Consider the following 15,654-nt stretch of genomic DNA (forward strand, 5'->3'; position numbering starts at 1 on the left):
AGTGGCCCGTAGCCCCATCCCTCACCTAGGGCAGGGGAAATACCCTGAGAAAGTGCTGGGAATTGGAACCCATGAGTTCTCTGGGTGTTCCCAAAGAGAAACATGTGGGGTGTGGTCTTCAGAAACTGGGAGAAGTCTGCCCGTGTGCCTACCCACCCTCACTGGCCGAGCTTGGAGCCAGCAGTAGAACGAGACTTCAGGAAAGGATTCATTCTCTAATGGGTTTGAGGACCCCTCCCATGATTCATCCCAGAATGATCTCCCTGAGACCCCAAGAGTCATTCCGTCCCTGGACTTTGCATGACAGCGTACTATGTACAGAACCCCTGCATCCTGCCCGATGAAACCTGGAGAGGTCATAAAATCCCTAATCCAGGCAGAGTCTGGACTTGACCCCGGTCTCCTCATTCCCCACAGCTAGGCCTCCTCCCGGGATGGAGCCAGAGCTGCTCTGTGGGCAACAAGGAGCCCAGGCTGCCTCGACTATCCCTGCATCTCACCCTCACCCACGCCTCCTCCACCTCCACAGTCTGCGATGGAGACATCTGGTCCCCACCCATGTCTCCAGCAGGGAAGGGAGTGTTGGGGCCCAAGTCTTGTGACCTCGTTCTGAGATCTGCTGTCCTAGTTAGCAGCTTCCCGAGGGGAGAGGGACACCAGAACCTTTCAGAGATGCTTGCATACCATCTGGGTGCTAATTGGGAATGGGAACGTCCCTAGTTGAGGCCAGGGACGGCTATTCCGGGGCCACAGGATGGGGTGTGGGGGTGGAGAGGCCAGAGGGGGGATCAGGAAATTTCCCCAAATAGCCTGGCCAGCAGCCACATGTGGGAGCTAGGCCCGGGGGAGGGGGGCCACACAGCCCAGCTGGGCAGGGGGGAGCAGGCAGCTGGCCAGTTGACACATGGTCTTGAACCTCAAGCTGGGCAAGGGGCAGAAATGAAGACGAACTGGTACCGTCTCCTTTTTTCTGCTAAAATGGACTTCTCTGGAACTTGCGGTGGAAGACTATGTCCCTGCCCTGTCTCTTTAACTCTCCCATGGGCCTTTGTAAGCCCTAACCCATCCCCCAGCCCCTCAATCAGGTGACACTGATTTATTCATTCATTCAACAAATATTTATTGGGACTTCTCTGGTGGTCTAGTGGTTAAGACTCTACACTTCCATTGCAGCGGGGCACAGATTTGATCCCTGGTTGGGGAACTGAGATCCCGCAAGCCACATGGCACAGCCGAAAAAACAAACAAAAACCTCACAAATATTTACTGAGCACCTACCGTGGGTTGTATTTTCTAGGTCCTGCCCTGGGAATTCAAAGAGGAATAAGACGAGGGGTGGGGAAGCAGGGATAAGAGAGCATACAGGGAGGCAGGCAGGGCATCGACCTTAAAGAGGGGGAGGAGGGAAGGCCTCTCCTGGTATTTCAGCATCTTGCTCCGGTAAGAGAAAGAGCCATCGTGGCTGTAGCCAAGTATCATAGCAAGGCAGGGAGGGGCACAAAAACAGATCCAAGGGGCATGGGATATTTTGACCTGGACATTTTGACCCCAAGGATGTTTTGAATGCAAACATTTGAAACCAAAACATACCAACACTGAACACTTCTTCAGAAAGTGCTTTCCCATTTGAACTCTGTTCATCCAATGTAATTCCTTCATCAGATTTTTTCCATTTTTTTCCCTCTATGGTACAAACAAAATTTCCTTTTTTTTCATTCTATTTTAACTTTATTGAAACTATTTTCACCGGCATCAATTCTGTATAGATTTTGCAGCCGAGAATTGATTCACTGATCAATTTCACAATGATTAAAGGCCCCCGACCCTGTTCTCCACCATTGTGTGAGTGACTGGGTAACTCCTCCAATTTTGGAAGATTCGAATGTAAACGGAGATTTGTGTTCAAGATTGGATTCTTGTGTCCACTTTAGCCAACAACAAGTTTTCTTATATCTGGTTCTAGCTATTACCAGTGTTACTTGTACCAGCCAAAGTCTTAGGTGGAAAGTTGCATTTATATCTCAGTTAATCTGTGGGCAGGATCATGGATTGCAGAGAAGAAGGGTTTTGGGGAGGTGGGTAGGAGCCAGATTTCCTAAAGTAAGAGAAGCCCTTGGAGGTTTTAGGCAGGAAGTGACATGTTCAGATTTGCCTTTTAAAAAGTCTCCTCTAGGGAATTCCCTGGTTGCCCAGTGGTTAGGACTGGGCTATTTCACTGCTGAGGCCCAGGTTCAATCTCTGGTCAGGGAACTAAGATCCCGCAAGATGCATGGTGCTACCAATCAATCAGTCAAGTAAAAAAGCTCCTCTGGCCATGTGGAGAACAGACTGGGAGGGTAGTGGAGGCAGGGAGGCTGATGAGGAAGCTGTTGTGCTAATCCAGGTGGTAAAGAGAAGTGAACAGCTTGAAGACAGGTTCAGTTCAGTTCAGTTCAGTTCAGTCACTCAGTCGTGTCTGACTCTTTGCAACCCCATGAATCGCAGCACGCCAGGCCTCCCTCTCCATCACCAACTCCTGGAGTTCACTCAAACTCACATCCATCGAGTCGGTGATGCCATCCAGCTATCTCATCCTCTGTTGTCCCCTTTTCCTCTTGCCCCCAATCCCTCCCAGCATCAGAGTCTTTTCCAACGAGTCAACTCTTTGCATGAGGTCGCCAAAGTACTGGAGTTTCAGCTTTAGCATCATTCCTTCCAAAGAAATCCCAGGGCTGATCTCCTTTAAAATGGACTGGTTGGATCTCCTTGCAGTCCAAGGGACTCTCAAGAGTCTTTTCCAACACCACAGTTCAAAAGCATCAATTCTTCGGCGCTCAGCTTTCTTCACAGTCCAACTCTCACATCCATACATGACCACAGGAAAAACCATAGCCTTGACTAGACGGACCTTTGTTGGCAAAGTAATGTCTCTGCTTTTCAATATGCTATCTAGGTTGGTCATAGGGAGATAGAAAGACAGGGTAATCCCATCTTGCTTCCCGGATCCCAGCACCACCCTTCCCACTCCCTCAGAATGTTCTCCATGTCATGTCTCACACCTCAGCTCCTGCCCTTGCTTCCTCTGAGGTTCCAGATACCCCAGAGTTCGGCCACTTGAAGTTTGCGCAGGGTGGAGACCAAGAACTGGGGTGTCTTCCTTGGGGCTCTCTTCCAGTCTGTCTCCTGGCCGAATGTGGTGAGGGAGGGTCAGGGATGCCCTGCTGAGGTTGGGGTTCGGGAATGGAATAGCCCTCAGATCCACCCACCCAGAGCACGTGGCTGGAGCAGCCAGGGAGACCACAGACTTGGCCATGAAACGGACCCAGACACAAGGCTCTTGTCTGATCTGTGGCTCTGAGCTCTGGGTGTGACCCTGGGCGGGGGTACAAAGGGGCCTCTGTCAGTGTGGGGCATGGAGCCCACCTGGGCCAGGCCAGGCGCTGGAGGAGTGAGGAGGTGGGCTTTGGGGTGTTTGAAGAGAGAAAGCTTGAAGTAACTGACCTGAGGTTTGGGTGTCATCTGGGGCAAGTCACTTCCTGTCCTTGACCTGTCTGCTCACCTGTAAAATAGAATCTGAATCCCAGCCTCCCAGAACTAGCTACATTGTCAGGACTGATTTTGTTGATGAAAACCTCACCTTCCTGGAATGATGTATTTTTAAATATTATTTAACAAGCACACATACTGATCACCAGGTACCTGTTTCCTAAATACTGTAAAAACGTTGAAATCCCTGTAAGATCCTATTTTATCCTTGAATCTGCCTTCAATGTGAGAAGAGCAATCCTTGGGTCAGGAAGATACCCTGTAGAAGGTCACGGCTACCCACTCTAGTATTCTTGCTGGAGAATTGTGCATGGAGAATTCCATAGACAGAGGAGCCTGGCAGGCTACAGTCCATGGGGTTGAAAAGAGTTGGACACGACTGAGCGACTAACACTACAGATGGGGAAACTGTGGCACAGAGGTGGCCAAGGCCACACAGTTGGGAAGTGGCAGGAGGAGGACTTGAACCCAGTGTGGGGATATACCTATACTATGCTGTTTCCCTACAGGAAGGGGTGAGCATCCCTTAGGCCAGGGAGCCCAAGCACAGGGTGGGGGACCTGATTCTTCATCAGAGATGGAAAGGGATTCAGGAGCACCTCTGCCTTGAGGAGCATAACCACGCTATGTCTCCCCTCCCAGGGCCTGGCCCCTAGGACAGGGCTATGAGTGACCAGAGACCCAGGACAGAAAAAGAGGGTGGAACAGGGAGTTACAGGAGCAGGTCACAACCCTGCCACCTTTGGCCCAGTTGTGGGAGCAGCTGTGACCAGCAGAGGCTGGGGTAGGTTTGGTATGCCTTCAGCTAGGACTAGTCATTCGTGTGGGGCACCAGACTTGGAGCCACGTGGTTGGAGGAAGGCCAGGGTCTGGCTGGACATAAAGCATGGACATGTAACAGAATGGAGTAGGGGGCTTCCGCCAAGGGGCTGAGGATGCTGGAGAAACAGAGCCCAAGTCCACAGTGTCAGGACTTTCGGTCTTCATGGAAAGCCTTTGAGCATGCGCAGAACCTGACAAAAAAAGGAGGCGGGGCTTACCAGGCTGGGGTCAAAGAGGCCGGTAGCTTACATCCTAAGCAGCACGTGGTCCAGTGTGGGCGTGGCTCAGGATTGGTCATGGAAAGCTGCGAGTGCCAAGCTCTGAGCTGGTACTTGTTCTTCTAGATGCATCTCTAGGCCTGTCTGCTCTTCGGAATCACCTGGATGCTTGTTAAAAAGGCAGACACCGAGCCTCACTCCAGATTCTGAATCTGAATCCCTGGGATGAGGGCCCAGCCCAGGATGCCTAATGAGCTCCGTGGTGATGCTCAGGTAGCCAGGCACTTGGAAAAACCGCCGGGCGATGGGTTCTCGCCCTTGGCTGCACATCAGAATCACCGGGGCAGAATTGAAAATTCCTGGTGCCCAGGCTGCAACCTGGACTAATTCCATCAGAATCTCTGGGGAGGAGTCCCATCATTTTCAAAGCTGCCCAGGTGATTCCAGTGAGGGGCCATAGTTATCTTCGAGTAGCCCTGACCCTCATCTCAGGCAGCTCTGGCCTGAACTGTGCCATCCTCAGAAAGTCCTTTCCTGGCCACTTGTTCTCCCTGACTTCGTGCGTTTATCCACTTATTGACTTGACCATCCTCCTAGATTGCAAGCTCCATGAGGGCCCCTTAAGACTTTTGTTCATTGCTGCATCCCCTAGGCATAGAATGGAGGGCCTAGCATATAGAAGGTGTTCAATGGGTGTTTATTGAGTGAATTTATTGAGTCCCTCCTCTGTGCCAGGCCCAAAGGGAGATACTCTCCATATATCATCTCAATTTTCCCAACAAATCCACAAGGTAGATACTTTTGTACCCATTTTACAGATCAGAGAGGCAAAGCGACTTGCCCAAGGTCTGACGGCTCCAGAACCCAGGCTCTGTCCTGGGCCCTGAACTGCCTCCCAGCCAAGGGCTTTGGGCAGCCCCTGCTGTGGGAAGCAGCCTGACAGCCTGGAGGCTGAACGGAGGGCCTGGGGGACCTGGGGCATGTTGACTCAGCCCATCCCCAGGGCGTTTCTTGGAAGCTCTCTGCTGGTTTTGAAAGGCCTCCTTCATGGCCTGCAACGGCCGTGTGCTTCCACCCACCAGACTGATTTGAGAGGAGGACTCCTTGATGCGGTTCGGCAGCTGCTCCTTGCCAGCAAGATGGACCATGGCCATCCCACCATCTCGCTCAGCCAGTGCACTCAGAGGCTCTCCCCTCCCTCCTGCCCTAGGTGACCCCAGATTCTCAGGGTCATTCTCAGTGCCCCCCTGCCTTCATTCTTCTGAGGTTAGCATGTGTTAGGTTCAGTTACTTATACTGAGGAAGAGGGGAAGACCTCAAGGTCCAGGAAGGTGGGAGAATTCTGCTGGACAAACTAACCAAAGAAACGCATCAGGAAATGAAGGGTGGGTTGGAGAAACTCAAAGATCTAAATTTCCTTAAGGTTGATCCTGGCTGGTAGTCAGGGCCTCTCCCGGCCTCTTCTGAATGCAGCTCTTTAAGTAGGAAGGAGGTTAGCCAAGGTCCCAGTGAGGACCCCTGGGCCCTCAGCCATTCCTTCTCTTCCATGGGGCAGTTTGAGCAAGTCCCCCCAGTAAGCTGACTGCCTTCTAGCTTGCTGCTGTTGCGATGAATATTCTGGGGAGGGGGCCACCCCTGCTGTGGGACACCCCAGTCCCCAGCCTCCTCTCCTCATGCTCCAGCCTCTCCTACATGACCCAGGCAGCTTTGCCCAGCTGGATGAAGAGGTTGAAATAATTTCCGTTGCGTTGGCAACGAACACAAGTTGGATATAACTCTGGACTAGGGAAGACTGGGGACGGGCTGGCAGCCTTGAGCGGCAGGATGATGTGTAGGAGGGGAGGGGTCTGTCTGGATATGCAGATGGGCACTATGTGTGGGAGAGGAGATCATTTGTGAGGTTTCAGGGGTTCCACCCAGGCCCGTTTGTCTTTCCTGTCTTTTTGCCCCATTAGTTTCCATTGCACAGCTGTGGGGAAGTTCTTTCTGCAGTCTTACCACTGTCCCTCCTGCTTTAACTAACAATGTCATCCCCTCACATCATAATGGCTCTTTATAGCCTGCAAGGTGTTTTCTATTTGTTATCTTATTTAATCTTCTCAGCTGTCAGCCTTGGGTTAGGGGAGTTACTATTAGTTATTGTTAGCCCCATTTCATAGATCAGGAAACTGAGATGTGGGGAAAATGGCCATGTTCCCAGTCACAGGTCAGTAAGTGGCAGAGTTATATGTAAGTGCTTGTTTGCCTGATTACAAGTTACTCTGGTTTTCACGAGGCCCCCCTCCCCAAATTACTCTCACAGACACACACATACCCTTTACCCCCAGCTCCTCACTCTTCCATGTCACCACAATTCAGAAGCAGCCCAGGCCTGAAAAGGTCATGGTGTCCATCCCCCTGCCTCTAGGCCGGTGCAGTGGAGCCTCCATGGGGCCCATATCTGGAGCTCATCCAGCCATGGTCCAGGAGAGGGTGATGGTGGCAAAGGCGGGGGAGTCGAGGGTGTCAGCTGCTGCTGCTTCTTTTTGAGCAAAGACTTTTAAAGGTTAATGTGATAATCTCATCCTGATTACTGCAAACTGAGGACCTCATGCTCATCCAAGAATCTATTACTAGTCATGCAGGAGGGGCGGGGAGACTGCGCGGGGCCCACCCCGCCTCCCCACCGCCATCCTCACACATGTTGAGGGGGGCTGAGCCTTTCAGTTTTATGTTTTGTTTTTAGTGGAAAGAGGTATTTCTAGATTGTGGTAAGGATGCTTTGGGTCTCCCTACTTCAAGACCTGGACCAAGGGATCCCAATCCTTCCCTTTTACGTCTAAGTTACTGTTCTAGGAGGGGCCGCTGGTGGGTCTGGATGCAAGGCCAGAGATCACAGAACATCAGGGACCTGGGAGGTCATCACACCCCGCACCCCATCTTCCCTGCTGGGCAACCAAGGCCTGTTGCTGTTGTCCCACATCACGCCTGCCCAGAAGTAAACCAATTAGCACCGTGTCTGGTTCTGTGTTCCCAGCGCCTGTCTCATTATTTGGGGATTTATGTCTCGGTCACCGTGAAGGACGACTGTCCCGGTTTCCACCGGGGGGAGCCCGGCCAGCCATAGAGCTCAGCGGGCGGCAGGAGGTGGTGCTGTCCTGCTTGGGGGCAGGATGGGGATTTAATTTCAGGGGGATTTGCAAGCAGTGGGGAGCCGCTCTGGGCACATGGTGGCTTCGGGCTATTTTAGGAGGCAAAAGGCTGGCCCTGTGGGGGGAGGGCTCTCAGCCTTTAGCGATTCTGCCCTTTCAGTGGGAATGGAGAGGACTTGGGATGGACGAGGCAAGCCCACCTGAGGTTGGGGCTTCTCCTACCCTCCTGAAACTCAGGGCCCCAGAATGAGTCTGTACTTCCAACCCCAGGTGGGACAGTGAGCAGAACATAAGCTGCTGACTAGGTAGGGGTCTTTGGCTCCTCTCCTGAGCCCCTCTGTTGTAGGCTTTCTAACTGAGGTCCTTGGTTTTATTAGAAGGAACAATTAATATAACCATCTCACACCTTTGTGATAGGAATTATATTTACCGAGCGCTTAGGGAAGGCCCCATGGCACACGGAAAAGGGCACAAGCTTAAGGCCAGACACACCCAGCTCCATTCTGTATGGGTCACTTCCAAGCTGGTAATGTGGGTTATGTAAGTCCTTTCACCTCTCTGAGCCCCAGTGCCCTGTCTCTAAAGCGAGGACCATAACGCCTCATTAATGACGCCTGTGTTATTAACTGGGCACAAACTATGTCAGGCACACTGCAGGAATGATCTCTCATCACCCTCTGCCATGTTATGATGTGTTAATTGTCCTGTTTTACAAATAAGGAAATGAAGCTCAGAGAGGGAAAGGAACTTGCCTCGGCCCACACAGCCAGAGCAAGGAACCCGATCCACTTTCTGTGCCCACAGTGAGGGTTGGTTCATTCCTTAAATCCAGCAATATGTGTTGGTTATCTTTGATATGCCGGCACTGTTCTAGGGCTGGGGATTCATCACAGACAAAACAGAGGAAATGGAGGGACTTCCCTGGTGGTCCAGTGGCTAAGACTCTGCACTCCCAGTGCAGGGGCCGGGGTTCGATCCCTGGTCAGGGAACTAGATCCTGTATGCCACAACTAAAAGTTCCCACGTGCCACAACGAAGATCGAAGATTCTGTGTGCCACCCCCCCCAACCAAGCAGCCAAATAATAAATATTTTTTTAAAAATACAGAGGAAGAGGAGATAAGGGGATGAGACTGAGCAGCAGGGAGAACTGAGTCGGCCAGCTAGAGACACAGTGGCTTTATTTAGACTGAGAATTATTTTCTGATGGCGTTGGCGGGGGAAGGTGACAACTAGGGGATGGAACCCCTCCTTGGAAGATGCTAGGTGGGAAAGGGAGCACCAGCACCCCAGCAACCCCAGCTGTCAGGACTAGGAAAAGGGTTTCTGTGTTGTCTTCCTCCTCACCCCACACTTACAGGAAAAAAGTCTGGGTGTGTTGGGATAAGGCACCATGAGATAGAGGGAAGAAGGCCTAGTGTTTAGAGTCAACCAGATGGGGTTCGATTTCACCCCTTTCTAGCTGTGTGACCTGGGGCAGGTAAACTAACCTCTCAGAACCTCCCTTTCCTTATCTTAAAAAAACCTATTTATTTATTTTTGGCTATGCTGGATCTTCGTTCCTGCACACGAGGGTTTTTCTCTAGTTGTGACAAGCAGGGGCTACTCTTCGTTGCGGTGCATTGCCTTCTTACTGCTTGCGGAGTACAAACTCTACGTGGGCGGGCCTCAGTAGCTCTGGCACATGGACCTAGTCGCTCCTCAGCATGTGGGATCCTCCCAGACCAGGAATCAGACCCGTGTTTCCCGCATTGGCAGATGGATTCTTTACCATTAGGCCGCTGGGGAAGCCCCCTTTTCTTATCTTTAAACTGGGGAGAGGAATGCTGACTTTTCAGGGCTATTTGGGAGGAGAAAATGGATCAATAAAGATGTGGGAAGGGGCTGGAAAACAGAAGGCTCACAGCTAGGAGCTGTGTTGTGCGTGTGTGTGTGTGCGCAGAGTCAGAGTTTGGGGGCGTGTTATCCTGGTGTATTTAGGTGAAGCCACGTCTTTGTGGTGGCACTCAGCTGGCACCTGTGCTCCTGTTGAATGATTTCAACAGGCCAGGCAGAACAGGAAAGCCAGCAAGCCTAAACACAAGGTCCGGTGCTCACAGTGCTAGAGATCACTCTCTGGGTGATGAGATGGGGAGGCTGAGCTTGCCAGCAATGACATGAAAATAAATGAGGGAGGTTTCATGGAGCCTTGGCTCTCTATAGAGCTGACTCAGAAGTGTAGAAAAGTTAACAGTGGGCAGCATTAATAGAGGACAGGATAGAGGGTTGGGGGAGGTGATTCCCTCCCTGGCTCTGTCCTAAGGAGGTCATTGAAAGCCTAAATATGTTTAAGAGGAATATGAGTGGGATCATAAAACCTCTGGAGACAAGTTTTTATTGAGTTGAGTGGTTCAAGTCACTTGGTCACCATGCAGGGTACTGAGCAGAAGGAAGTGAATAAAGGCCCAGAACTAGCCCCCTCAGCACAGTGGTGTAGCCTGGGCAGGGTCTGGGGGACACAGTTCAATACAGCATGATAAATGCAGTGTTAGGGTCCCATACAAGATGCCCTAGGAGCATGTAGGAGGGGCTTCCTGGAGGAGGTGGCCATGTCAGGGGAAGAACAGCTGAGGGAAATGGGTCTCTTTCACTGAGCAGAGAGATCCCTGAAGAAGAGGCTGCCAGCCATGTTCAGCTGGCTGTGGAAGGTGGGGAGGGCTTTTTCTGCATTACCAGGGAGCAGATCTGGGCTTCCCTGGTGGCTCAGCAGGTTAAGAATCCACCTGCAATGTGGGAGACCTGGGTTCGATCCCTGAGTTGGGAAGATCCCCTGAAGACGGGAACAACTACCTGCTCCAGTATTCTGGCCTGGAGAATTCCATGGACTGTATAGTCCACGGGGTCACAAAGAGTCAGACATGACTGAGCAACTTTCACTGAACCACTAGGGAGCAGATCTAGAACCCGTGCTCAGGCATTACAGGAAAGCAACTCTCAGCTCCCATACTGATGGGCTTTCTGTCCTTGAGACCCTCCATCTATGGGACAGGCCATCTCGAGAGGCAGTGAGTGCCCCGTCCTCAGCACGTTCAAGCAAAGGCCAGAGGCTAACTCATCAGGGACAAGTCACAAAAGGGACAGGATGACCTCTAAGATCCCTCCCAGGTCTGAGCAACTGCATGCAGTTTGCCATGGACAGCCACAGGATGTGGACCGTGACAGAGGAGATGTGATCGGATCAAGTTAGAGGGTGGGTGTGTTGGGGGTGCGCTTGCCAGGGACTGTCATGTGACTGTCAGCTCCACTCTGCGCTTATTGGTTTTTGAGTGACCCCTTCACTGAGACATGTCACATACCATACAATTTGCCCATTTTAAGTGGACACTTTAATGTGGCTTGACTCTTGGAGTGGGAATGAATTCATGTATTCATTCCACAACTCTTTATAGAGCATTTATAGAGCTTAGTGCTGGTGCTTCCGATACCTGGAAAATAAAAGCCCTTTCCCCACAGGGGATACAGGTAAGTGACCAGGCAAAAGCTGTGCTAAGAGGGAAAATAACCAGGGCCTGGGATAAAGAGTAACTGGGCTGGGGAAAGGGGGTCCTGGGGAGGTGATAGTGGAGTTGAGGCCCGAGTGGCAAGGAAAAGGCTTTGTGAAGATCAGGGGAGAGTTCCAGGCGGAAGGAACAGCAGAGACCTCAAGACAGGAGTGAGTTGGTAGACGTGAGAACCAGGAAGCAGTGCCAGGAGCTAGCAAGTGAGACATCACCAGGGCTCCCCGTGGGGAGACCTCCTCTCTGGAAGGCCTGTTTCACATGAAGGCTGGCCAGAGCGTGATGTGGGAAGAACAGCGCTGGTCCATCTTCTTTAATACAAGAGCCATTCCTATCGCCTTTCCTTGAGACTCTCCAGTAACGGAATGATGACAGGTGCTGTTAGGTTATGCCATCAGCCCCTGCCTCCTGCCTTCTGCTTGGCTTCATTCTCCTGTCTCATGCCCCAGTGTGGGCCAGAGCCAGTGCACCGATTCCCTGGGAAGAATCAGAAATGATCCCCAGCCACATACACCGGTGATGTTTCCCCAACAGGCCCACTGATTTAATCCGCTGACCTCTGGACAACCTGAAGTCTCCCATTTGCTCCTGACTTCATGTGTGACTTTGAGCCAGTTACTTAACATCCCCAATCTTTCATCTCCTGGTCTGTAAAATGGGGATCAAACCAGTCTGGGGCAAGTTGTTATGAGGATTGAATGCCATCCCTCTTGGCACTCAGAAGGTGCTCCATGAATGTCAGCTTCCTTTTTCTCCCTGAGCTTCCCCCCAAAAGAGGGACTGGTTTATAAAAGGGTAGGGAAGGCTTCCCAGGTGGTGCTAGTGGTAAAGAACCCGCTTGCCAAAGCAGGAGACACCGGTTTGATCCCTGGGTCCGGAAGAGCCCCCTGGAGGGCATGGCAACCCACTCCAGTATTCTTGCCTGGAAAATTCCGTGGACAAAGGAGCCTGGTGGGCTACAGTCCTTAGGGTGGCAAAGAGTTTGACAGGACTGAAGCGACTTAGCATGCACAGGCAGGGAAGGTCCCAGCAGGCCAGTGCGGGGTGGCCAGTTTGGAGTCCCCTCCCCCCAACTCTGGGACCCTTTGGAAGGTGAGGGGCACTCAGGACTGGCCAGCCAGGGGTAGGGAGGCTACTCACCGATGGGTCCAGCCCTGCCGCCAGAAGAGCCTCTGCGTCTCCCCTCGTCTGCTGCCCGGGGAGCCCCAGCGCCAGGCCACTGTCCCGACCCGCTCGCCTGCGCTCCGCTCCGGGCGGCGCGGCTCCTGGCACCTGCTCCCCGTGGGCCGCCCAGGGGCGGGCTCCGGGGACGCGGCGGCTGCCCCGGGACGCGCGGGCCCCGGGCTCATCCGCCGCGCACCTCCGGGAGCCAGGAGCCGGGAGCCGCCGAGAATCCGGACCGGCGCGGGCGGCCGCGGACGACTGGATGCGGCCCCGCTCGGGTCGGAAGCGCCCTTCAGGTAGGCGCGGGCGCGGGCCTTGGGACCGCACTCCCGGCTCCCCATCCCGGACCGACGCGCCGCTGGGACTGAGCGCCCACGGGGGCCCGCGCGCGGGGTGGGGGTAGGTGGCTCCGTAGGGCTGGTGGCAGCAGCGAGGACCCTACCCTGCCTTGTGTTTTGGGAAGGTGGGCGACAAGAATCACGACTTAACCGGAAACTGAGGCTGGGAGGGGGGACAAGGGTGATGGCCAGAACTTTTAGCTCCCAGGAAGTAGGGGAAGGGAGGCTGGCGACCACAGGCCAGGGACAGCGAGACTCATCCTGAGAAGGGGACCATTCTCCGCAGACAGGGGGCTCGACCACAGAACCTACCTTTTTTGTCTAAGTTCTTTAGAGACTCCAAAAATCAACTCCCACCCCATCAGCCCCCTGAGATAGAACAGAAGGGAATGGCCGGGGGATGGGAGACCTATTGTCTTTTGCTGGGTGGGTGAATGCAGAGTACATTCATCCCCCCCACTCCCCCTCCCCCATCTCCATTATTCACAGTCATTGGAGGCCGCCTTGCCTGCCCCTCCTCCTTCAAACAGAATGCCTCCCCTTCTGTCAGGGTCAGAGGCAGAGGTTGGCCCTCCTGGCCTCTGTGGGAGGCAGGATTCCACCTCATCCCAGCCCCCCCACAAAGCTCAAACCATCCCCGGATCTCTCAGCCCTCCTCCCTCAGGCTCGCATGCTCTCTCTCTCTCAGACTCATTCTCTCAGCCCCATGTGGAAGTGCTGACCCTGGGGCCATCATGATGGGGAGCCTGGTTTGGGGGAGCTAGTGTTCAGTCTTTTGGGGAGTTGGGCCGGGAGAGCAAGCAGTGGATGAGGCTGAACTGTGCCAGGGTCCTGGGCAGGGGGCTTGGTTGGTGGGGGGGGGTCTCCTGCACAAATCAGGTTCGTTCCTAGGCCTTGCCTGGCAGCAGAGGTCAGAACAGGGGACACTGAGGCTAATCCCCCGCCCCAACCGTAGAGGCAGCTGTTCTGTGTTACCACTGTGGGCCCTTCGAGGAGGGATGCAGCTGAGATAACAAGAAAGACTTCCTTCCGGAGGGTGGCCAGAGGATCTTTCAGGGGAGTATCAGTGTCCAGGAGAGGCAGCCCTTATCTCTACGGTGTTCCGGGGAAGGAGGCCCTCTGGGACTCCCAGCCAATAGCAGGTGAGGATAGCCTGGGGGGATGGTGACCTCACCTCTGGACCATTGCTCTCCGTCACCTCTCATGCCCTCTCTCTTGCTTCCTTGGAGCCGGAGTGTTGACTTTCAACACCAGTTAGCCAGCTCACTCCTGAAAACCCCAGCACCCAGCCGTCCCCAGGGAAAGGTGACAGGCTACATCTCTCATCACTTCGGATGGGACAACAGACACGGCTGCCTTGGTTTGTCCAGGGGGTCCCTCCCACCCCTACCCACAGCAGCAGACACCTGGACCAGTTGTGGCCCAGCCCCAGGGCCTCCTGCCTGGCAAAGTAGGGATGTGTGGGCTGGGGGTGGGCATGGCTGCCCCCACTCGGGCCATCCCACTCCTCTAGGTGGGAGTCTCTGACTCCTTTGGGGAGTCTTGGGTGTGACCGTGGGTGACCCCAGCTCTCTGGGCCATCCCCTGGGGGTGCTGCTCTGTGGGGGCCGCACAGTGAACACCCTGCAAGGTGTAAGCCTTGGGAGAGTGGAGTGCTTGGTGGTGGCTCCTTGGGGACCTGTGGGGGGCAGCCAGGCCCTGGAGGGCTCACACTCCACAGGACAAGAACAGACGAGGCCTCTCTTCTTCCAGACATGACCCCATACTCCCGCCTGTGACCCTGGGAGTGATGGGATGGGGGCCGCCGGGCTGTGCACCCCTTCCCCCTGCATCATAGGATGAGGCCTGTGTTTCGACTGTGAGCCTCAGTTTCCTCATCTGTAGAGCCTCACGGGATTGCTCTGAGGGTTAACAGAGGTGATGTCTGTCCAGTGCCCAAAAGGCAGTGGGCACTCGCCACAGGGCAGTTCTTTCTCTGTCCCCACCCCGCCTTCCTCTGGCCACTGAAACAAATACAGCTTGGTGTCCCCCCACCACCCCAACCTTAGAGGCAGCTGCTCCCTGTGGCCACTACAGCACCGCCTGCAAGGGACCTAAGAGATTAGCCCAGCCCAACGCCCCTCTTTAAAGACAGGGAACTGAAGCCCAGAGGGGCAGGACTGGCCTGACTTTGGCCAGCCAACCAGGCTACCTTCTCAGAGGCAGGGCTGGGGACCTGGCTCGGGGAGGCGAAGAGTAGATATTGGCAGACCTGGGGGAAAATACCAAAGTGTAATTGGGCTCATTAAGGATTAGGTGAGGGAGCCCTTCATGCCCTGCCAAAGGCTGGGGACAGGCCTGGAACCCTCCTCTCCTGTTAACCCTTTGGCAAAGACAGGTCTTCCCCAAGAACCCCCTTCCGCAGGATGCAACAGCTCCCCGCTCTGTACTCACGGCCTCCGAATTTCTTTCTCTCTGGCCATCTTTGGGTAGTGCAGTGCTCAAGGATGCCACTGACACCTGGGCCCCGAAGTCCACTGTCACCCAGCAAGAAGGGGTGGAAACGGGCTCTGGAGCCATACCTGAGTGCTCCCTTCCCCCAAGCCCCCTCTACCTCTGCGAGGACAGACACACAGACAGCAACCTCGTGTGTGTGCTAAGTTGTGTTTGACTCTTTGAGACCCAATGGGCCATAGCCCTCCAGGGTCCAGGCAAGAATACTGGAGTGGGTAGCCATTCCCTTCTCCAGGGGATCTTCCTGACCCAGGGATTGAACCTGGCAGGCAGGTTCTTTACCACTAGCGCCACTGGTAAGACAGCCACTTTGGTCGCCATCAACTCTCCTGTGCTGGCATGAGCCTGCCTTCAAGTGGGTGGCTCCCTCCCTGGTCCAACCGCCCCCTCCCTGATTCAGGAAGGTGAGAACAGAAGGAACTTTATCC

General features: G+C 54.0%; 1 protein-coding gene across 7 annotated transcripts in view; it reads left to right on the forward strand.

The window, feature by feature from the left end:
* The window catches only part of ZNF385C (zinc finger protein 385C), a 58,856-nt gene that overhangs the window by 5,089 nt on the left and 38,113 nt on the right, over window positions 1-15,654 (forward strand). For 4 of the 7 annotated variants that reach the window (XM_044938957.2, XM_044938958.2, XM_044938959.2 and 1 more), the window contains exon 1: window positions 12,537-12,691. The exons of 1 other annotated variant lie outside the window; for it this stretch is intronic. In XM_044938957.2, coding sequence (XP_044794892.1) covers window positions 12,658-12,691 — 34 coding nt within the window. In that variant the 5' untranslated portion in view covers window positions 12,537-12,657. Of the gene's footprint in view, window positions 1-12,535; window positions 12,692-15,654 lie in introns of those variants that run through there. 2 more of the 7 variants (XM_044938961.2, XM_044938962.2) reach the window with 1 other exon arrangement.

Source organism: Bubalus bubalis, chromosome 3 (assembly GCF_019923935.1).
Source record: "Bubalus bubalis isolate 160015118507 breed Murrah chromosome 3, NDDB_SH_1, whole genome shotgun sequence".
In the NCBI taxonomy this organism is placed as follows: Eukaryota; Metazoa; Chordata; class Mammalia; order Artiodactyla; family Bovidae; genus Bubalus; species Bubalus bubalis.